Raw genomic sequence first — 24,572 nt, 5'->3', positions numbered from 1 at the left:
AAGTGTGCGAAACGTTGGCAAACTTGAATTACCTTCAGTGGCTTAAGTTTCATGTGATCACTAGGTAGGACAAATCAAAATCAACCCATCGCTAAACTCCGGCATACCTGCCAGTGTTTTCAGAAAACCGCCGTCTTTTCGCAGTGGAGAGAGAGCTCACGCGTTCAAGGTTGCCAGATTGCGTGACTAAAGCGTCACCCTGCACAATATTTCCAAACTGTACAAGTGTCAAGATTTGATTGGGGAATTTCACCTATAGAAATCTGGCAACCTCACACTTGTCAAAATCTAATTCTGACCGGCAAATCGCTATTTAAAGTCTGTTATTTATCAAACGTAGAAAATTAAATATTTTACTTGCATGATTAGTTCTAAGTAATAAATGACACAATTGATCTAAAGGGGATGGTAAGGGGGGATGGTGGTTTTACAAGGGGGGTGCTTTTTGGTATTTCTTGCAACAAGGGGGATGGCATCCCTTCGCATCCCCCCTAAACTCGAGACCTGATTCCGCATAAATAATATTATTTTAGAAACACGTGTAACCTTATAGTGATAAAAGTAGGCTTGTTAAATGAATTGAAAGTCAGTAACTGTAATCTGATTACAAGAATTTAAAATGTAATGAGTTACACTGCTTTTGGACTAACAAGTAAATAGAATACAGTAACTAATTACTTTGTAATCAGATTACTTCCAATGCTGTCAGTAATACAAAATATCAAAAAAATTTTTTTTTTTTTTGCTTTCCCTCCAACACAGTACAGTCTCTATATTTATTTTATGTTATGACTTACTTTACCACTAAGGCAACTATGAGAAAGGTTGTCCTATATTCAGTTACCTGCAGCTGGACTCAAAACACACTCTGCAATGTGCCACAAATAAATCTGGGGCTTTGACAGTTGCAAGTTTAAATTTCGGTTTCATTTCTTTGTCTTTTCGCGTAGGTGTCTTTGAGGGTCTAGATGTGGCTTCATCGGCGGATTCTATACTGTGTCCGCCCACCTGCCATATGCTCTGGTTCTTCCTCTGTTTTCTGCTGTCAAATGGCACAGCAGTTGCGGTTGCAGCATGTGTAGGTCTTGAAGAGCACCTTAGAATGATGCAGAGACAGATACTGTACTTGAGAAATACATAACCATCCTTATGATATAAAAGGTGAAATACTTAACCAATCATATGATATGTTAAATACACAACCATCCATGTGATATAAAAGGTGAACTATGTAACCAACCATGTGACATAAAAGTTGGGAAATTTAGGGCTTTACATGTGTTCTTTTTGCATTAGTCCCCTGGAGAATGTAAATGCTGCAGCAGTTTTGTAAGGCTGCTTAGGAGTTAGCTTCTTTGAAAACAGTTACCTCAAGATGGCAATTGTTTTCTAACGCTTTTACATTTTGCTTCTGATTTATGTCTATTCCCAGCTAATAGGTGCCCAAGGCTGTTACATATGGGAACTAAGCGAACTGACTTGTCGTCACATGTTTTATTATCTGCTAGTAGAAGCCCAATAATTAGTAATTTTTTTGCCCTTCTGGGGGCAATAAAATCAAGTATACTACTATTTTGAAATGTGTCATGTTACTCCTGAAAGAAAGCTGTCCATTGTGGATAGGCCAATAACAACTGGCAATTTAGTCATGCACAATCTTATTTACATTTACATTTTACATTTATGCATTTGGCAGACGCTTTTATCCAAAGCGACTTACAGTGCACTTATTACAGGGACAATCCCCCTGGAGCAACCTGGAGTTAAGTGCCTTGCTCAAGGACACAATGGTCATGGCTGTGGGGATTGAACCAGCAACCTTTACCAGTTATGTGCTTTAGCCCACTATGCCACCACCACTCCTAGATCTCTCTGGCTATTCCTTGTGGTTGGTTCGACCAAAATGACAAAGATAAAAATAAATGTATTGATCATCAAGATGTTTTAAAAAAAACCAGAGGTGATTTTTTGGGGGGTGATCTGTTCTGATTCAAGACCTGTTCTGACTGGAGTAACATCATCCATTGTTGATCATTTTCACTAGTCATGAGTTGAAGTATTTTATTTAGGGTTTTTATGATTAGAGCATTTCTGTGAATGTACCATTTGGTCAAAGCTGCATCGACTAGGTGCATTTTCAAAAATAGAATCTTGTTTTGTTCTGTTCTATTTTGTAATTTCCTCTGAGCTCAGGTTTGCTCATTTTCTTTTCATTTGAACAGTCTGTGCCTCTCCCTTTCGCATGTTCTCTCATTTTGCTGCCCTCATTTCACTTCAGTCACCCAAGACATTTTCTAACACAACTCAGACTTTATACAATCTCAATAAACACACTATTAATGAATAATGCTTCGTCCAGCCACTAGAGGGCAGTTTTGTATATATTATTTCACCCCATTTTTCTCTGTTTGCATGTACAAGCGCAAGCAAAAGCGAGACATCTGCACTTAGTCATATTAAGAAAAAATATCCTTTTGGCTGTAAATGCCCTTATGTGATTCATGAGCAAATAACATCTCATGTATAATACATGAGCAAATATATCATCTCCTCCACAGAAGACCGTCTTACCGGTTTGGAACAGCATGAAGGTGAGTGAATGATGACAGAGTTTTAATTTGATCTATCCTTTTAAGGACTTCAAAACATTCTACACAGAGCACATATTATAACATTAATAAAACAAAATATGAATTACTCAATTAATTGTTATACATTAGAACAGAAGCATCCACGAAGGGCAAAGGTCACAGTTTGAATCACTCTGTTTATTCCAAATATTTGTCTATATATTTAACGAAAGAGGGTGACAGCCCTCCTACATAACCCCACATCTTTATTTGTATAATAATAATAACAACATAATCTGAATCATTTGCCTTATTTTCTTCATTGTGGGTGTGATTAGTCAAGCACTGGTATATAAATCTCTGAAAATTAATGAGGAAATTAAAAAATCAGCTTTGATTTAAAAAATGATTGGATAACAAACAGCCTCATACCCTTTCTGTCTCTCTTTGACAGACACACACACACACACATACACACACACACACACACACACACACACACACAATCACAAAGCACCAACATATCAATGCTATAATACTGGAGATCCTAAATGGGATTGCTATGTTTACAGTTTTATTTTTTATTTTTTGTATATATAAAAGGATGTTTGCGTTTCACAAGCACCTAGACAGCAGCGTCTAGTGCACTCCAACAATACCATTCATGATAGAGGCTCATTTAGTTCTGAGTAATGAACATCATTAATTGTCCTCTAACATAATCAAACAAACACCCCTTCAGGTGCACAAAGGGTTATCTGTTTTTTGTTTTGTTGTTGTTCTGGGAATGAGAAGTGTTTCTCTGCGTACTTACGTTTTGCAACCTGCATCAAATTACAAATATAGATGGGCAGCTTACTGTTAAAGTCAACATGAAATCAAAATTGATACACATTCCTGGTCTTTTTGTGCACGATTCGTCAGTGCATGTTATTAATGCATGTCTTCATATTCTTTCATCAAAATGTAATAACTTTCTTTGCCTCTGAAATGACTTTTCTTTTTGGCTGATGTCACCTACAGTAGGCCACATGGGCAGGGCAAATAATGTTCACCAATAGCCGAATAGCTATTTAGGCAGTTTAGGCTACTGTTGTTAGTAATGCAGCCAATCTAAAATCTTTTAATAGTTAATGCAATAATTGAATCCCGGTTAATGTCATAAAAGGTACATCAATCATATCAATTAACTTGTTGATTTGAAATGCATTAATTAGTCCTCCACAACTGACTACAAACTCACATTCATGTCTGGCTCCATCCTGGTACGGAACGCTCACTTTTCACGATCCAATCAATTCCTGATAGATAAAATCTAAAAGTCCCACCCTACATTTTGTTCTGTTTCACCCTGAACTAAATTCACATTATGGAATTAAAATGGGTCGTGAATGCTGATTCATGTTGACTTTAATTTAACCTTTGACCTCTAGACCTAAGTGCTTTAACTTAGTAAGACTTCTAGGTAGATGAATGATTGAAGACCAGGTGAATTGCCTAAAAGATTTTGTCTCAGAACAAACCATTCCTAACTACACCACCTCCCCCAAAAACATACAAAAATCTAAAATACTTTTGTCCCCAGAGACACTGACAAGGGAAAAAAAGCAGATATTGTTTTTTAAAAAAAAAAAAAAAAGGCATTATAATAAGTAAATAAAAGATGAAACTAGAAAGGAAAAGCAACAAGTGCCATTCAGGAAAAAAACCAGATTCTAGAGCACTTTTTTTTTATTACTCTCCCCTTCTTATATTAGTCATATCAGTTCTATGTGTACACATTTTTCAGTACAGACACTGTGGTCCTTCCAGGAGTGTAGTCCCCCATCACAAATCATGGAGAAGAAAGAGTGATCTGCCTCTCTCCTCTAAAATCTATGTAAAATTGATCATCCATTCAGTTTCCCTCAATTCTTCACTTTATAACATGTTGCATAGCATACTTTCATGGGATATGCATTACACAGTCTCAACAATCTGCCAAACCTCACTGGCTTTCCCATGCTATTGCATGACGTGGTTTTAAATCAGACACTTGAAGAGTAGTGGTTGGCTGAATCATCTCCAATCTGATTCCAATAATGTAATTTTGCATCAGTTTGAAGTACCTCAACTACAAAATAGCCCTCTTTTTGCAGTATCCAAGAGGTCACTTTGACTGGAGGTGTGGACAGAGCTGTTTATGAGTCACTGCTTGGGCTATGTCTGTTTGACCTCCAGCAATGCGTGCATTTCACATTTATTTAATCTCTCAACAAAGACTTCCTTACCACTGTAACTTCCCTTGGTCTTAGTCCTGCTTGCAGAGAAGATTGGTAGAAGGAGTTTTAGTGGGTGGTACTGGCCTCGGAGGGGGCGTAGGTTTAGGCCTACGTGGGCTGACCGACCCCCCGCCCTCACTATCAGTGTTTGAGTTGGAGGCGGAAAGGGGCGGGGGTAGATGCGGGAGAGAAGACGTGTCCGATGCCAGTGGTGAGATACGTGAACAAGAGGACGTGGAACGAAGGCTCTGGATTCGCCGACATTCCTGGCAAACTCGTACGTGCGTACAGCCACGTGGGGCCACAGGTGGGATCAAAGCAGGTGGGTTATTAGAGATGTTGGCACCCAGAGGGTCCTCCAGAAGTCGCTGAGGACCCGGGCCCAATTCCACAGCACCACCACCTGGTCCTGGTACAGTTGCGGCTCCAGTTAATGACTCTGTCCCGCTGTAGAGTTTGCCGTTGCTGAGACGCATCTCCCGGACAAGCCGAATGGGCCTGGGAACTCCCAAAGGGAGACGGGCTGAGTGACGCAGGACACCCTGTGACGAGAAGGGGCGCCGGCGCCGCAAGCGAGAGTTCTTTTTACAGGAGATAACGTTTCTGAACTCAGTCATCATCTCTTGACATACTGACACCTTAGTGAGGAAAAAAGAGATAAAGGAAACTAAATATAAAGAAGGAAAAGACTAAATGAACTGATGGGACAGGAATGATGTAAAAAACATTGTTACAAATACTATTGCTCAAACTTAGTACTTAGTACCATTCATATCTAGGCATCAGAATATCAGTGAAGGATTTGATTTTTCCCCTCCCTTTTAATAATTTTGCATATAATATATGACATTTAAGTCTGTGTGTGTCTTGTGTGCCTTGATGATAAATGGAAGGCCATGCCTAGGCAATAATGTTCAGTGACTAGATAACTTTCATAGAAAAACCCTTAATACATTATCTTATAATGTTCAACTCTTTCTAGCATCCTTTATTCCTTTAATTCACTCTTTATTATGTAATATTTTAATAAAAGATTTTTGCTTTCTTACTATTTTTTATTTTTTTATTTGTTTGTGTCTCCTTTAATATTATTGTCATTTTCTTTTATGTTTCGTAAAAGCAACTATTGATATATATAAAACTATTCCTAATCACTAATCTTTGGTTCATGTATTTTACAACTCTTGTGTAGCTTAAATATTCCTTATGGTAGTTTTTGTATTGGACTTTTGTTCCTGTCCCCAGTGTTTTCACCGATGGTGAGACCTTCATTCCAACCAAGCCACGGAAAGGCTAGACCCATGATGAGAACTTGATTAATGTTATGACTACCTAATTACTGTTTGTCTGAAGGCGGATCTAGAATATGTTTTCACATTGTAACATATCAGAATCTTAGAAAAACCTGTTACAATTATATTTTGCATATGCCTATAAATCCTTTTTTCTGTGCTTTAAGATAGTTTGCTCCCTGAACTCATCTGTAACCTGTCTTTCTGATTGTTGGCATTGGAATTGTGGAGAATGGAAAACACTATCTTCAGTAAACTCTTGTCATTTTATTGAAGTCCTGACTTTTGAGTAGTTATTATTAGTTATTTTACATTACCCATCTTGGGGACCAAGCTGTCGTCCCCTACATCATAACGGGGTATTAGGGTAGTGTACAGAGTCTCCGGAAAATCAAAGGCCTCCTTAACTCCCAGCATTAACATGCTTTTCCGGTCATTGGATCGTAATTGGATAGCATTGACCACATTAAATACCAGGTGTAAATGCACCAAAATGCATTGAGAACGGATTGTGATCAGATCACTGAAACCACATTCGGAGTTGGTCAAGAATGGATTCTGACCACACTGAAAAAAGTTGCAATGTAGAAGAATGTAAATGTGTTTTCGGTTTCCGGATACCATCGGAGCAATTCACGCTTAAAGGAACAGTTCACCCAAAAATGAAAATTCTCTCATCCCGGGTGTGTGTGACTTTCTTTCTTCAGCAGAACACAAATGAAGATTTTTAGAAGAATATCTCAGCTCTTTTGTTCCATATAATGCAAGTTAATGGGTGCCAAAATTTTGAAGCTTCAAGTGAGCATAAAAGTAATCCATACGACTCCAGTGGTTAAATCAATGTCTTCAGAAGCAATTTGATAAGTGTGGGTGAGAAACAGATCAATATTTAAGTCCATTTTTACTATAAATTCTCCTCCCTGCTCAGTCAATCTCCACTTTAACTTTCACTTTCACATTCTCCTTCTTGTGTTTTTGGTGATTCTTCATGCACACGCCCCCTACTGGGCAAGGAGAAGAATTTATAGGAAAAATGGACGTAAAATTTGACCAGTTTTTCATCTACACCTATCATATCGCTTCTGAAGACATGGATTTAACCACTGGAGTCATTTGGATTACTTTTATGCTCCCTTTATGTGCTTTTTGGAGCTTCAAAATTTTGGCACCAATTCACTTACATTGTGAGGACCTACAGAGCTGAGATATTCTTATAAAAATCTTAATTTGGGTTCTGCAGAAGAAAGAAAGTCATACACATCTGGGATGGTATAACGGTGAGTAAATGATGAGAGAATTTCATTTTTGGGTGAAATTCCTTTACAGTACTACCTATTTTCAGCAGGAGGCAGTAAGCAAAACTCCAGCTGTATAGGCAACACGCAGCTGTACAGAGAACAAACCACACTCATTCTTGCTTGACACTAGCAATAGAACAAGATGAAAACGCGTTCTTGCGTTCAAACCCACCCCGGAGCGCAATTCGGAATGCAGGGATTACGAGATGTGTTTTTCTAAGTTTAAAAAGGCTGTTTATGACACAACACAACCAAAGTAAGATGCTACAAAAGCATCCATCTGACGCGTGTGTACACTGTCATGTCCTTAGAAAAGCCCTTATGATAAATCTACCTTGGACAGATTGACGAAATAAATTGAAAAATGGATTGCTGTGGACTGTCAGCCAATGATAGGCTTACGTTCAATAAAATGGAAATATATATCGACTTCTAAAGCAATTTTTTTTTGTCTTATAAATGCTTTACTCTTCTGCCACAATAATGTAATGCATTTTAATCATCTGAATTATTATATTTATTAAATGTATTGTTTTTATAATGATTTAAATATAACTTTATAATTATTTATATTTAATTATATATATTGAATTGCTGTTATTTGAGCGCCTTTCTCATCAAATATTTATACATGCAATTAATCCGATTAATTATCTGGAATATCATGTAATCATTTCCATAAAATGTTTTAATCGATTGACAGCCCTAATATCCAGATACTTTCTGGATGCGAAACACATGTTATGCCAGGTGTAAAAGGGGCCATAGAGTCATGGGAAATTGTAGAACATTTTTAAGGCCAATTCCAACATCTTAATGGCAAGTTTTGCATGAGCAAGCATCGCTAAAAAAAAAAATCCTCGACTTTAAATGTAAAAATCTTTCATTTTATAAAATTAAACTAATACTTCAATACTTCATATGTGATAAATTGTGTGAAATCTATAATCCAGATATATCACAAACACAGACGACGTGACTGGTTGGCATTGTGACGTACTCTTGTGTGTCTGTGTTTTCGGGCGGGGCAGGTATGAGGGCGTACCTCGTCTGTCTCGGCCGACCGGCGTGTGGCCCACATAAACTCCATAATCGCTACAAAAACAGCTATTATGAGCCCACATATCAGCACCACGAATATTCCGCCGATATTCTCCATACCTAGACCTGAAAAAAAGCACAACAATGTGAGAAAACACACATAAACTGGTTTACACACACACAAACTGTAAAGCAGATTAGAGGTCGGCATTCCCGCAAGATTCCTGCGGAATCAAATTAGAATTCCTGAGTCGTAGGCAGGAGCAAGCAGTACTCCTAAAATTCTCAGTGGTAGTGTGAAGTCTGAGAACAGCCTATGAATAAAATGGTTTGTTATTTTTTTTAATGATGCATATGAAATACAGTTTCCAAGTCTGACACATTTCTGAGAAGCTTGTTTCAATTAATAAATAAAAAACATGCCATTATGCAAAAATGACCCTTGAGCAGTTCCCTGTAGTGTTTGGAAGTATGACACATTTCTGCAAATCAGTTCTTTCAATCTGTTGATTTCAATAAATCGGTTAAAAAACAAAAAAAACAATGCAGTAATTATTTTATGCCACGATGCACCACGAGACTTTTGAAACTTCCCTCCATAATGGCATACTTTGGAAAAACTGAAAATGGAGGTTTCGAGCTTAAACGGATTAGTATGGATGTGGTCTAACACCTCCTTTTGTGTTCCATGGAGGTAAGAAAGACAGATTTGGAATGACATGAGTGAAAGTAAATGATGACAGAAATGTCCTTTTGGGTTGCACTATCCCTTTACATTCTGCCGGAGCTGACAGGTGTGGCACTCATGGGAACAGGCTGGAGAAATCAGTCCCGTGCCGAACTCCATGGTTGACAGTGGCTCAGAATTACAGACGGGGATTTTCGGTCATTCTCAGCTGACCAGCATTCTTGATTGTCTTGCTTCCAAGTGCTCCGATTCATTTCTTCACTTACAGAGAAACCCACAGATGGTGTGTGTGTGTGTGTGAAGAGTTAGGGGAACTGAATCAGCACACTAAACAGTCACAAAAACACAGCTCATAATATCTGACATTTTCTTGTAGACCTGTAAATAACCCTAAGAGACTGTAAATGTCATGTTTCTTGTGGAAATACTAGCATGCAAACCACAACAGAGAAATTTAAATAAACTGCACACACAGACACACACAAGCATGTATGTGTGCATTCTGGCACACCACATAGCTGCCATTTTCTCTCCATCCCCCTTGGGCTAATGGGAGTATAGCATACAAGGAAATGTAAATATCACCAGACACACAAAGACACATGCAAAGTATTAGCCTACCAGAACTGTGAAAGTGAAGGATGTAGTGTAGATAAAGACAGGAAATCATACATCCACATTTATTTTGTATTTTTTTTAATCTATGTATGCCCAGGTTTATTTGTTTATTCCGATGAGAAAATATGAATATAAAAGTATACATACAGTACATTATAACCTACATGGATACCCGACAGCATCTAGGCTAGATAACAAATTACACAAACACGCACATATCGGTATTCATATCTGTTGGGACTTCCTGTTCACATCTAATGCTATTTATATAAGGTAATTATAATTACAAAAGGCAAACCCTAATCCCAACTCTTCTCCTAACCCTAATCCCAAGATCCAACTTTTGGTATTGATAGGTTGCGTTCACAAAGGATGCATTCTTACGTTCAAGAATTATGTTTTTACTTGACATGCAATGCCTTAAAAATTTAACACTCATGGCATGATATGCTGTAGCCCCTTGCACACAATTCAACAAGGTAAATTACAGGAAAATTGTTGGGTTGCCTTTACTGGGAAATGTACCACATGTGCTGTTCGCACATACCATCAATATGGAAATGTATGATACAACTTCTCATTAAGGGAAATTGCCAGAGCAAAATGTACCAATATTTTCAAAAAGGTCATGTTCACACAGCAGTAAATTTCTGGAAAAGGCTGTAAGTGTGAAAGGGGCTACTGAGAAGCAACGCAACGGCCAAAGACATCCTTCTGATGCATGTGTAAACAGTTGACGCAAATGAAACACGACAACACCTGTGTGAACATCTGATTGGGTATTTTCCATGTATCCAGATATTTCTAAAAACAAAACAGTTTTTGTTCTCTGTATTTAAAAAAAAAAACTCCTGTCCACACCAACAGCATTTTAGGAAAAATGCTCAAATAACCCTGCCCGGCCAGGAGTTGGCGACATTGTGCCGTAAAGCTTTTATGTCAAAAACCACAGAAGAACAAGAGACTAAATCATTTTCATATTTCACATTTAAGGCCCTGTCCACATAATTACAATATTTCTGCGAACTTATGGGGAATGCGTATTCTTCTGAGGACGTTTCAGAAATGTTATCCCCTTGAGATCAGAAAAACCTGTTCGCACTCTTGCAAACACACAGACTCATACCTGAGCTAATAAATGTCATTTAATTGAATGCATCAGGATATAACAGTAAAAGACTAGTATGTTATGGCACGTGATATTGAGCAAAATAGCAATGGTATCTGTTTCGTTCACCTTTAGCTCGATGGTCCTCCTCTTTAGGACACTTCCCTCCCTCCCACCATCGGCGTTTCAGGATTTCTAATCTGTTGTTCTCTTGCAGTTGCAGCACACCTAACGAAATCTCATCTCTGAATGGAGAGCCTGAAAAAAGTTAACGAGAGTTATAGTAGAGAGGGGCAGACAGGCTAAAACTAGCAAAACTTCTTTAAGGCTAGCAATACTACAGAGCTTTTCAGCCATGACGTCAAATGTAGGCGAAACCCATAAGGTTAAATCGGGTTTTTAAAATAGGGGTTTTCAATTTATGAGTAAAATAAGGTCTGTTGTAAATATTATTTGAAGATACTTGGGTGTTTTGTTTTTGAGGTCGCCGTGCCTGATGAAATGGAAAACCGTTGTAGTCCTTATCTAGCAACATACTTTTTAAAACAACACGGCAGCTTAAAAATTTACGTTAGGGGTATGACTGTGTGTAATTTAAGTTGTAGAACAAAATGTTCAAGTATCTTCACTTGAACATTTTGTCTGTGTTCCACAGACCTTATTTGACTTATAAATCTAAAACTGCCATTATAAAAACCCATATTAAAAAAGGCTTTTTTATTGACAGGGACTTGAGAGTCACTAAATGACTCAAACCTGTGTCGCCCCCATTAGCACCATGGCTCAGTGTGTGAAAACGCTTGGTCAGAAGACATTCGCTAACTGCTAGGTCACAGCGCTAACTGCTTAAATCAGTCTTAAATCAACTTACAAGGTTTTGCAAATTACTTGAATTAGCCAGTGTGTCAGAATTTATATAAAAGTCATGGTAAGGTAATTTCAAATGATTTAACTTGTTAAAAATAACATCATCCTTCATTAAATATCAGAACATCACAGCTAATCATGTCACACTAATAATGATGTGACATGAAAGGATGTATTCATCAAATTAATAGATGCTGATTTAAATAAGAGACTGCAGCTGTGAGGTGATACGAAACAGCTGTCACCGAATATTACTTTATTTTTCTCTCATAGGCTGTGAAAGATTCTTTTTTTTTTTTTATCCCCTTTTCTCCCAATTTGGAATGCCCAATTCCCACTACTTAGTTGGTACTCGTGGTGGTGCGGTTACTAGCCTCAATCCAGGTGGCAGAGGACAAGTCTCAGTTGCCTCCACTTCTGAGACAGTCAATCCGTGCATCTTTTCACATGGCTCGTCGTGCATGACACCGTGGAGACTCCACATGTGGAGGCTCATTCTACTCCCCGTGATCCACGCACAACTTACCACACGCCCCATTGAGAGCGAGAACCACTAATCGCGACCACGAGGAGGTTACCCCATGTGACTCTACCCTCCCTAGCAACCGGGCCAATTTGGCTGCTTAGGAGACCTGGCTGGAGTCACTCAGCACACCCTGAATTCGAACTCGCTACTCCAGGGTTGGTAGTCAGCGTCAGTACTCGCTGAGCTACCCAGGCGCCCCAGCTGTGAAAGATTTTTTGAAAAAAAGAGCATATGTAACTCTTTTGAAATAGGTGCATGTTTACTGCATTTCACACATCAGTATGATAAGTACACAATTATAAAATCAAGCTTAACATTTTAAATGTCTCACAACTTATATAAAGCCCTGGACTTTATTTAGAGTGGACATTTATTTTCTCATTTTATGCAGGCTAAGAGGTTAAAGCAAATTATTTTTTAAGCAATGTGCATTAGCTTTCAAAAACACTTTGAAATCATGTTATTGCTTATCTGTAAATATGAAAATATCTAGCAAATTCTCGCATTAAATAATAAAATAATCATTTTGGTCTTTAATTCTGGCCTGTTTTGTAGCTATTATGAATATTGCATTGCTTGGTTGCGATTACATTCTAAACTTGTTATCTGAGGTTAGTAAGTAACCTGAGATTTGTATTTCTTTCACCTCTTGCCATTGAAATCTCTTAAAAAGTTTAAATATTTTTAAACATTAAACAAGAATTAAATAACTCTATAAACAATTGGTAACATTTTAGAAAGACTGTATTAAAGGGATAGTTCCCCCCAAAATGAAAATTTTCTCATAATTTACTCACCCTCATGCCATCCCAGATGTGTATGACTTTCTTTCTTCTGCTAAACACAATGAAGAATTTTAGAATAATATTTCTGCTCTGTAGGACCTCACAATGCAAGGGAATGATGGCCAGAACTTTGAACGTCCAAAAGGCACATAAAGGCAACATAAAAGTAATCCATAAGACTACAGTGGTTAAATCTATATCTTCAGAAGCAATATGATAAGTCCTTTTTTACTATACTGTAAATTCTCCTCTCTGCCCAGTAGGTGGCAATATGCACAAAGAATGAGAATCACCAAAAACAAACAGAAGAATGTGGAAGTGAAAGTGAACATTTATTGCAAAAAAAGACTTATTACTTAAAAGAATGTTGATCTGTTTCTCACCCACACCTATCATATAATTTCTGAAGACATAGATTTAACCACTGGAGTCATATGGAATACTTTTATACATATATGCTGCCTTTATGTGCTTTTTTGAGCTTCAAAGTTCTGGCCACCATTCACCTGCAGAGCTGAGATATTCACCTGAAAATCATCGTTTGTGTTCTGCACAAGAAAAAAAGTCATACACATCTGGGATGGCATGAGGGTGAGTGACCAGCCTCTTCATGAATACGTGGGTGAGAGGATGTTATCACTTGGCACCAGAACTTTGGAAGCCGACCTGGAGAGATGTTCTATACTGGGAAGAGGGAACAGAACTATGACCTGAAGATATTCTTTGAAGATGGTAGCTGCTTCTGGGTTCTCATTTCAAATCTAGTAACAGGATCATGTGATTATGAGTGCATGCCAATATTTTGCAGGACAGTTTAGCCTAGTGGCAAATGGGCTGATCTTCCTGGAGGACAGAAGATCAAAAACATCAAGCAGCACTGGCAATTTGCTGACCTCATCTATTCAACATGGCACAATACGTTCCCCATCAATCTTTCTCCTTCAAATCCTCCAACCTTCTCTGAAAGTATTTGTAAGTATCTCTACTTCATATATTCCATCTCTTCAAATATTTACTTAATTCTCATAATTTAATGTGCTTATCAAGACTTTGCAAATTTTCTCGCCATTTGATTTTTTGACGTTATTAACTTTTAAGTTGACGCTGACGCATCATGTAGCTGTCGCGTGACGTAAGCACGTCGGCGAGTTCACACGAGAATTCGGAAGCGCCACTTATTTACGACAGAAGAATGAACGTCACACGAGAGTTCAGCCATTTCAAACAGCATCAGAGCCCTGGATGGAAGCGCCAATTTAAAGTTAAAAACGTTTTAATTAGCAACTTTTTTCTTACATAAACCTATCAGTTTGCTTCAGAAGACATTCACTGATCGACTGAAGTCGTGTGGATTACTTTTATGCCGCCTAAATTTGACTTTTGGACCGTCAGAGTGCTGGCACCCATGTACTTCCATTATAAGGACCTGACAGATCTCTATCTTTTTCTAAAAATCTTCATTTGTGTTCTGCTGAAGAAAGACAGTCATACACATCTGGGATGGTATCAGGGTAAGTGAATAATGAGAGAATTTTCATTTTTGGGTGCACTATTCCTTTAAGGAGCTATTTCCACGACCCTTAAAAATGACTTTTGTTGGTGTAACCTAATATTTGTTTAGATGTTATCACATTTAGATGTTAGCAAATTATTTAAGTGACTTTTTTTTTTTAATTTATTTTTTATTTTACAAAACTATTTTTGTCATCTAGAACTTCCTCCATTTTAACTTTTTTCTCTGTTCTCACCAATACCGAACGTGGCTGGGAGAATTACATTGCAGGAGAAAACGCAAACACAAATTGGAGGAAAACAATTGAGCCTTGTGATAAATAAGGCCACAACAACAGTATTTTGGAGCTGTACTGAAGTTGGACAAAATGTTTAGTGTCGCTCAGCTTAGAATGAATGTAGTTAATAATAGAACTATTAGCTTGCTTAGAAATCCTTTGAAATTTCAGCAGTACTCAAAATCACCACAGGACGCCAATAAAGCTTTTACAACCTATTTCATTTGCACAGTTGGAAGCAAGACCTCTTTTAGCATTGTGCAAAAACCTTCTAAAATTTAGGTTTGACAAGCCCATTGAGCTCAAGTCCAGAAAACACTGCTGGATCATTCCAATGCATAAGCAAGGGCATAGATTTAGCTTGAACATTGTATTGGGTTACAGTGTGAAGAACTTACATGTTTCCATTAATCATTGTATAAATATTGGGCGGGTGGGTGGGTAGTACTTGCTTGTTTTGATTATTGGGGGGCCTTACCTCCCCCCCATCCCCCCTGGAATCTACACCCCTGTGCATAAGTATCAATGGAGGCCCAATTATCTCACTTAGCCCAACTTTGTACCCTGGATCAACACTACAGGTTTTCTCTCCCAGCATTCCACACTGTCACACCCACAAGTCACTAAAAAGCCCTCAATGCAAAACACATACGTCATAAATTGTTCCCTTTTTCATCTCACTTTCCCTCCTTCTACATAATTTTTCTGTCTGTCAAGAAGTAATCGCTGTAAATGCCAAATGTCAAAGACAAAGTCAGAATTGCTATTTATCAAGCGATGTAGAAAGCACCAAGCTATCAATCTGGAAGAAATATTAGATATAAATGTGCAATATCAGATAAAGGGGTGCTATCATTGAATCAAGGGTTTGGGTGTCACTATTATCTTTTTTGGGCCAACTAAAACACTATATCTTTTTTTATTTAAATTTTGACCTTTTTCTTCCTATGGGAAATCCAGAGAACAGGAAATGGCAACTAGCCTATCTGTTTGTCTGACCAATGGAATACAGGTTGATTATTTGGGTAAACTATTTGAAAACAGTCATTATTTTTGCAATTCTGTTGGTGACGGTAATGGTGCAGAAATGACACACTTTAGTTTTAAAAGAAAATTACATGTTCAATACAAGTTAAGTTCAATCGACAGCATTTGCGGCATAACGGTGATTTCCACAAAAATGTATTTCGACTTGTCCTTCAATTTCTTTAAAGCAAAAATCTGGGTTACAAGTGATTGGGACCAATCCGTAAATGTTAAAATACTCACTGTTTCAAAAGTATAGCCACAAGATCTAAAATATATGCATATTAACATGATTTTAGTGTGATAAAACTGCTTACTAACCATTTCTGTGTAAAGATACAGTATGTCCTATTTTACAACTTCGTTACCATAACGGCATAATGGCGTAAAACCCCAAACTCTAAAATCACAGTAAAAATTACAATTTAAACAACTTTACAGCTCAAATAATTAACAAGTTTTAACAGAACAATTAATTTAGGTGCTTTTATAAAATAAGCTTAAAATTGGAAATATAAAAATGTTTGCTACATTTACGTTGTTAAAGAAGGCAGAGACAGTGCGGGGAGGAGGAGACTGGTATAACAACAACGCCGCCTACTGTACAGGGGCAAAATAGCTTTTAATTTAATATATTTATGGACTCTGTGTGAACAGACCTTCCATCAGAGATTCGTCTCGCAAAATCATCATGGATTTGGTGTGAACAGGCCTTAATGTCAACGTTTTTTGGCTATACTTTTGAAACCATGTGTATTTTTAAGTTTTGACTGGTCCCATTCACTTCCATTGTAAGTACCTTACTGTTAGGGCAAATTTAGCTTTATTTAAATAAAGAAGGGATGAGTCGAAATTATATTTTGTGGTAATCAACATTATGCTGCAAATGCTGTCAGTTAAGCTTAACTTGTATTGAACCAGGGACATTCCTTTAATCTTTTATTCCCCAACTGTTCCCTCTCTCACTCATCACCCAACTCACCCAGAGGCATGCCGATGCCATAGCCCTTGGTGTCCAGCAGTCCTCCTATCTGTGTGAGGTTGCAGTTGAGGCGGCGGTGGTACTCATTCATGGTACTCTCCAGCAGGAAGGCGTACCTAGAATTTAAAATCCGTGCGATGCCCTCCTCTGTGCTCTTCACGAACACGCTGGGTTGCTTGGAGTACATGTAATTCCACATGCGCTGGTACGTCTGGTAGCGTGAGTTCTAAGAGCAAGAGAGTGTGTTTTAAATGTGTGGTGTGGGGAAGTAGATTTGTTATCAACATGAAAGTTAATGGAAAAGAGGGAGACAGAGAGAACAGGTGGAACAGAGCAAAAGTATTGAGAAAAATCAGAGAGAAAATTCATTTTGCAGTTGCATGAGGGCAGGTGGATGAATAGAGACATTTTAGTGGCAGATATTGAGTGCGAAATAATTTAAGGTTTACAGATTGAGAGAAAGTGTATGCATTTGTGTGAGTATGTCCAGGAATTGATAAGATGGAGAGCATTTAATGGGGAAAGAAAGATGAAGAGGTGAGAGAGAAATAAGATTTGATTCACGAATAATAATTATAGTGCTTGCAAGGCGAGCAATGTATTGATATTCCTCTTCTTATTTTTATTTTTATTCTCTACACATTTCTGCAATTATTTCAGCCCTAGCCACTTAACTGCATTCAAACTTTGTTCTGTACATAATTTCAGCTTTAGGTGTGCTATCTATTTTTGTTTTTGTAAACTTTATACTTAAAAAGAAATCTGAGACTCAATGAGACTGACAAGACTGTAATGTCGGTATATGAATTACAATCGGTCTTCTCTCTCACATCTATTTGCATACAAAATTGTGATTGGTTGACAGATTAGAACCAACAGAGTATCATGACAATGGCAAACCAGCTTTCATGCTGCATTTCACGTACACAGACCAAAGCCTAAACCTAAGCTTAAATTAAGCTTTTCTATTCTTTTGCTATCTTGCAACCAATGATGAGTATTTAGATACAATTTAGTTTAATATTGTAAGTAAACTTGGCCCCCAGTGTGAATATGGATGTGGCTATGAGTCATTAGGCCAAATGCTAGGTGCCATAAACAGGAAGTGATGCATTATGAAATCATGCTGTACATGCACACATGGTCACTCATGGTAAGCCTGTGTAAAATGATTTCCCTATCTGTCACTCACTTGATGTTGTGTCGATGTAGTGACACTAGGGGTCACTCTTGGGAGCCCCAAACACCTCTGCTTTTTGAAAAAAGGCCAATGGGAATTGGCGAGTGGAATTTGCATGCCACTCCCCTGGACATACGGGTATAAAAACGAGCTGGTATGCAACCACTCATTAAGATTTTCTCTTCGGAGCCGAGCGGTTGTGTTCAGCGAGCTGAATTACTCTGCCGATCCATTCACCTCGAAAAGCTGTTGGATTTATGCCGCATTACAGCGGCTTCTCCCCCTCTTGCACCGGTGAAGTGCAGAGAACGCCCCTGGGCACTTCAGCAGCTAAAAGAGTATATTCTTCCTACTAAAAGAGTATGTTTTCCCTTCTTAAAGGAGTGGCATTAACGGAGAGCATCTTTTTAAAGATGCCTCTCTGTTTGTGTGTATTTTCTGGTTGCAGTCGTTACCTCTCCGCTTCCGAAGGCCACGATTGCGGTCTTACGTGCTTGGGCACTGCCCACGTGGAGACAGCGTTCATTGACGGGTCATGTTCTCACTGCGAGAGCGTGACCATGGCAATGTTGCAGTCGCGGTTTTTCCTTCGTTAGAGGGAAAGACCACCCCAGTGGCTCCCTGCCTCGGTCCTTTTACCTATGGCTTTGATGCCGCGTCGGTTAGAACTGGGGGCGATTTGGAGACCCCAATGGGAGCCACTCCGCCGGGTAACTCCCCACGGACCTCCCATTCCCCAGTACGCTCGTTTGCGATCTCGTTTCGGATCTCGTGAAGTGGATGAGCTCTCAATTGCAGCATCAGAGAGCGGGCTGTCCAGTCTGATGCTGAGGACTCGACTGGGCTCCCACCTTCGGTGTGGTCACTGGCAGCTGTCAGCCATGCTTGTCCGGGTGGCTGCGTGTGTCGGGCTGGAGTGGAAACTTCCACCCCCCCCGAACCCTCACAGCCTGAAGATTGGTTCCTGGGCCCGGAGCGCACTCACGGCCGCACCGTGCCCCGCCCCGGTCCCTTTCTTTCTGGAGGTGCATGATGAGCTCACAAGGTCGTGGCGGGCACCTTTCACTGCCTGGACCCGGTCTCTGAGCTCCTCTGCTCTCACTACCCTCGATGGTGGGGCTGCCAGGGGGTACTCGACGATTCCCCAGGTGGATAAGGCGGTTGCGGTGCACCTGTGCCCGCAAAACATTACCACCTGGCGAGGCCGCCTGAGACCCCCGTCCAGCGCCTGTAGGGTTATGTTGTCTCTGGCGACTAAGGCCTGCGGTGCTGCTGGACAGGCCGCCTCCACCCTGCACTCAATAGCTCTCCAACAAGTGCACCAAGCCAAGGTGCTAAGAGAACTGCACGAGGGTAGTTCTGACCCTGGATTGATGCAGGAGCTGCGCTCGGCGATCGACCTCGCTCTCCAGGCGACGGAGGTCACGGCGCGGTCTCTCCGGAAGGCGATGTCCACCCTGGTGGTCCAGGAACACCACCAATGGCTCAACTTGGTTGAGATGAGAGAGGGTGATGAGGCATGGTTCCTTAATGCCCCCATTTCCCAGGTCAGCCTGTTCGGCGACACCGTCAAGGACTTCGCCCAGCAGTTCTCGGCGGTGAAGAAGCAGACAGAGGCTATACAGCACATCCTGCCCCGGCACAGCTCAAGTCCCCGCACCCCGTCTGCTTGTAGCCAAGGGCGTCCTCCTGTAGCAACAGCACTGGCTCCGCCGCAGCCTGCCCCCATGGTCCAGCCCCGATGTGGAGACCACCGCAGGAAGCAGATGCCGCCCGTCTCAAGGCCGGCCACCAAGAACCCAAGGAAGGCTTCAAAGCTCTCACTACCCTTGACAGTGGGGCTGCCAGGGGGTACTCGACGATTCCCCAGGTGGATAAGGCGGTTGCAGTGCACCTTCTACAGAAGGGTGTGATAGAGCCTGTCCCTCCAGCTGAGATGAAGGGGTTTTACAGCCCCTACTTTATCGTATCGAAGAAAGGCGGTGGGTTGCGGCCAATCTTGGACCTGCCAGTACTGAACCGGACCTTGCACAGACTCCCGTTCAAGATGCTGACGCAAAAACGCATTTTAGCGAGCGTCTGGCAACAAGATTGGTTCACAGTGGTAGACCAGAAGGACTTCCACGTCTCGGTCTTACCTCGACACAGACCCTTCCTGCGGTTTGCTTTCGAGGGCTGGGTGTACCAGTACAAGGTCCTCCCCTTCGGGCTGTCCTTGTCCCCTCGCATCTTCACAAAGGTCGCAGAGGCAGCCCTTGACCTGCTAAGGGAAGTGGGCATCCGCATCCTCAATTATCTCAACGACTGGCTAAACCTAGCTCACTCTCAGGATGTGTTATGTGCGCACAGGGACCTGGTGCTCATGCACATCAGCCGACTGGGGCTTTGGGTCAACTGGGAAAAGAGCAAACTCTCCCCGGTTCAGAGCATCTCTTTTCTCGGCTTGGAGTTGGACTCAGTTTCGATGATGGCGCGCCTCACGAACGAGTGTGCACAGTTGGTGCAGAAGAGGCTCCTGGGGCATATGGAATCCTCAGCGGTGGCAACAACGCTCGGGTTGATGCATATGAGACTGCTTCAGCACTGGCTTCAGACTCGAGTCCCCAGATGGGCATGGCGCTGCGGGACACATCAGGTGTTCATCACGCCGATCTGTCACTGCCTCTTCAGCCCTTGGACCGACCTTGCATTTCTACGGGCAGGGGTTCTGCTAGAGCAGGTCTCCAGGCGTTGGCACATCAACTGCTTTGAGTTGTTGGCTGTATTGCTCACCTTGCGGAGGTTCCGGCCATTGATCCAGGGCAAGTACGTGTTGGTCCGGACGGATAACACGGCAACAGTAGCGTACATCAACTGTCAAGGCGGTCTACGCTCCCGTTGCATGTCACAACTCGCCCGCCGTCTCCTCCTCTGGAGTCAGCAGCACTTCAAATCGCTGCAAGCCACTCACATCCCGGGTGACCTCAATTCCGCGCCAGACACGCTGTCACGACAGGCTATGCTCAGGGGAGAGAGGGGAGACCACCCCAGGTGGTCCAGCTGATTTGGAGTCGATTTGGTCGAGCACATGTAGACCTGTTTGCTTCCCGGGAATCCTCCCACTGCCCGCTTTGGTACGCCCTGACCGAGGCACCCCTCGGTACAGACTCACTGGCACACAGCTGGCCCCTGGGATTACGCAAATATGCATTTCCCCCGGTGAGCTTACTTGTGCAGACCCTGTGCAAGGTCAGGGAGGATGAGGAGCAGGTCATCCTAGTAGCACCCTACTGGCCCACCCAGACATGGTTCTTGGACCTCACGCTCCTCGCAACAGCCCTCCACCTGGCAAATTCCCCTGAGGAAGGACCTTCTTTCTCAGGGACGGGGCACCATCTGGCACCCGCGACCAGACCTCTGGAATCTCCACGTCTGGCCTTTGGATGGGATGCAGAAGACCTAAGTGGCCTACCACCCACGGTGGTAGACACGGTCACTCAGGCTAGGGCTCCCTATATGAGGCACCTGTATGCCTTGAAGTGGTGTCTGTTTGTTAAGTGGTGTTCTTCCCGACGCGAAGACCCCCAGAAATGCACAGTCGGATCGGTGCTTTCCTTCCTGCAGGAGAAGTTGGAGGGGCGGCTGTCCCCCTCCACCTTGAAGGTGTATGTGGCCGCCATTTCGGCACATCACGATGCAGTGGATGGTAAGTATTTGGGGAAGCATGACTTGATCATCAGGCTCATGAGAGGCGCTAGGAGCTTGAATCCCTCCAGACCGTGCCTCATCCCCTCGTGGGACCTCTCTGTAGTCCTTTGGGGTCTACGGGGAACTCCCTTTGAGCCCCTGGATTCAGTTAAACTTAAGGTACTCTCTTTGAAGACTGCCCTCCTGACTGTGCTCACTTCCATCAAGAGGGTAGGGGACCTGCAGGCATTCTCTGTCAGCGAATCGTGCCTGGAGTTCGGTGCGGGTTACTCTCACGTGATCCTGAGACCCTGACTGGGCTATGTGCCCAAGGTTCCCATGACCCCTTTTAGGGATCAGGTGGTGAACCTGCAAGCTCTGACCCAGGAGGCGGCTGGACAACACACAACACCTTTGCGAGGTTCTATTTCCGGGTTGAGCCGGTTTTGTCCCGTGTATTGTCAGGTACGAGCAGGTAAGTTCCGGGACAGCTGGCCAGGTGTACCACTTGTGCATTGTGCCTTTCCCCTCCCATGAGGTGAAGGCATGCGCTTTTGACTCCTAGTTGTGTTCACAAGCTGTGATCCCTGGATGACTTTCCTCCTTAGCCCTGTGGCAGATGAGTTTGTGGAGAAACTCGCTGCCGGCCCAGTACGTGTGCTAATTAGGCCCTGTACTGGGGTAGGTGCTCCACATGTGCTGGTTCCCCGTAGGAGACCCCATGTGATATCTTCCGCTAAATCATTTCCCTGTCTGTAAACTGCGTCTTCCTTGGGCCCTCTGCCCTCGGTCACCATGTTTGTAGAAACTTCTCCCACCTCGGGTAGGACCTACCATGCGACTTCTCCACATGACATACTTCCGACAAGACTCATTAAGACCATGTGATGTATTTCCACTCAAAATACCCCCCCCCCCCGCTCTGGGTGGGGTGTTGTCTCCGTGGTGTCTTTCCCTTGGGAGTGACACCCCCCCAACGTAGACATTTATGGCCCCCTGTCGGTTAACAAATTCCAATCTTTTTGGGGAGAAAAAAAGAGGAAAATAGGCCATGGCTGGGCTAGCCTGTCCCTGTTTGTTGGGCAGTCGACTTGTTCCCGAAGGACCGTTCGATGCTCATAAGAGCGTTGGGGGTGGTTACGTGACGGCCTGGTGCACTGGCTACGAGGCACACAGCGGTCTGCCCATCTCGCACCGCCAGTCCTCGTAACACAGTTCAGCTAGTTGTGGCATTTTGTATAGGGACCCTTAGTGTCACTACATAGACACAAAGTCGAGTGAGTGACAGATAGGGATCATCCTGGTTACTTTCGTAACCTCCGTTACGAAACATTGTGTCCCTCTTGCCACAACACTGAACTACCCGCTGAATGGCCGGGACCTTGTCTTGGCTCCTTAGCACAAACCTGAATGAGTGGTTGCATACCAGCTCCTTTTATACCCGTATGTCCGGGGGAGTGGCACGCAAATTCCACTCGCCAATTCCCATTGGCCTTTTTTCAAAAAGCAGAGGTGTTTGGGGCTCCCAAGAGTGACCCCTAGTGTTACTACATCGACACAACGTCTCGTTCTCTCCATCAGGGAACGGAGGTTACGAAAGTAACCAGGACGATTTAACACACACTTACACACACATTTACATACAGGTAGCTATATAAATGAAGCTAATTATAATTACTATTACTAACCCTAATAGATTTAGTTTTAAGGTTTTTTAATATAAAATATAAAATGTATAATTTTATACATGAACACCTTTTTCCAGTTCTTCACATACAGAAGTAGAAACTGTACATACCATGAAGAAGGTCATAGTACTTCCACCTTGAATCGTGCCATATTGGATGTTTGTCTGATCTGCTAAGTCATCGGCTGATTCGATCGGCACTTCCATTCTCTGAACCGTCAAGAACGCAGCAAGGTTCGCCGTGTAGGAGGAGATGATGATCAGCGTGAATGCCCACCTGTTACACACACAGACATTGTTTTGACTGGCAGAAATATATGTTGACATCAAAGATAGACACACTGCAGACACACTGACTTTAAATACTGGTGGGCACTGTTAAAATGTCAGCCAGATAAACATGGTTGTGTTTGATCATCTGCATATCTGCACACAAAGTCACCTGATAAAATGTGAGCTTTAAAAAATAACAAAATACTGTTTGCAAATTATCTGTAATTATGGATTGAATAATAAGGCAAAGGTAGATTATCTAGGTAGGCAAACACATTCACTGTTTAATTCACTGTCAAATTTGTGTCAGATGTTCCAACCAATAACATGACATTCCCTGCTGAAAAAACCTGGTCATACCAGCTTATGATAGTTGTGCTGTTCAACCAACTTAGACCAGTTAGAAACCATGTAACACAAGCTACTACTGTACCTTAAAGTCGACATGAAAGCCAAACTGACCCTATAGAGCTGTTTGCCATAGGTTCCCTCTGGATTTTCCTATGGGTTTTTATAATGGGGTTTCTGAACTTCTGAGTAAAATAAGTCTGTGGTAAACATTACTTTAATTTTTTATCTTGTTGAATATCCTGTTCCACTCACATCAGATTACAGAAGTCAAATGGGTTACAAATGCTATTTCATGTTGACTAAGGAATTTCCAGCAGAAAATTTTAGGGCCCTTCCATATACAAGCATGGAGTATGCTCTTCAACACAGTGAATCATGGAAAAATTAAAAGAGATTTCTGAAGTCTCCAGAGAGAGCGCTGTTGACGCTCATGAGATTGGCAAGCCATTCAAATTGTCTAAAGACCCTGGCCTCCAAAATCCATAAACAGGCAGATTATTTATTTGTCATATAGTTAAAACGTTTTATAAAAAATTAAAAAGTACACTAATTGCAGTGACAGT

General features: G+C 41.6%; 1 protein-coding gene across 3 annotated transcripts in view; it reads right to left on the bottom strand.

Annotated features, from left to right (window-relative positions):
• Positions 1-2,602: 2,602 nt before the first annotated feature.
• Positions 2,603-24,572, bottom strand: part of LOC127425032 (glutamate receptor ionotropic, kainate 5-like) — a 132,155-nt gene continuing 110,185 nt past the window's right edge. For 2 of the 3 annotated variants that reach the window (XM_051670634.1, XM_051670633.1), the window contains 5 exons: positions 23,497-23,662; positions 16,853-17,078; positions 11,006-11,134; positions 8,422-8,588; positions 2,603-5,469 (listed from right to left, as the gene is read on the bottom strand). In XM_051670634.1, coding sequence (XP_051526594.1) covers positions 4,861-5,469; positions 8,422-8,588; positions 11,006-11,134; positions 16,853-17,078; positions 23,497-23,662 — 1,297 coding nt within the window. In that variant the 3' untranslated portion in view covers positions 2,603-4,860. The remainder of the gene's footprint in view (positions 5,470-8,421; positions 8,589-11,005; positions 11,135-16,852; positions 17,079-23,496; positions 23,663-24,572) is intronic. The other variant, XM_051670632.1, reaches the window with a different exon arrangement.

The sequence above is a fragment of the Myxocyprinus asiaticus genome, chromosome 34 (genome assembly GCF_019703515.2).
Source record: "Myxocyprinus asiaticus isolate MX2 ecotype Aquarium Trade chromosome 34, UBuf_Myxa_2, whole genome shotgun sequence".
NCBI classification, from domain to species: Eukaryota; Metazoa; Chordata; class Actinopteri; order Cypriniformes; family Catostomidae; genus Myxocyprinus; species Myxocyprinus asiaticus.
This window is presented reverse-complemented; position numbering and strand designations above follow the sequence as displayed.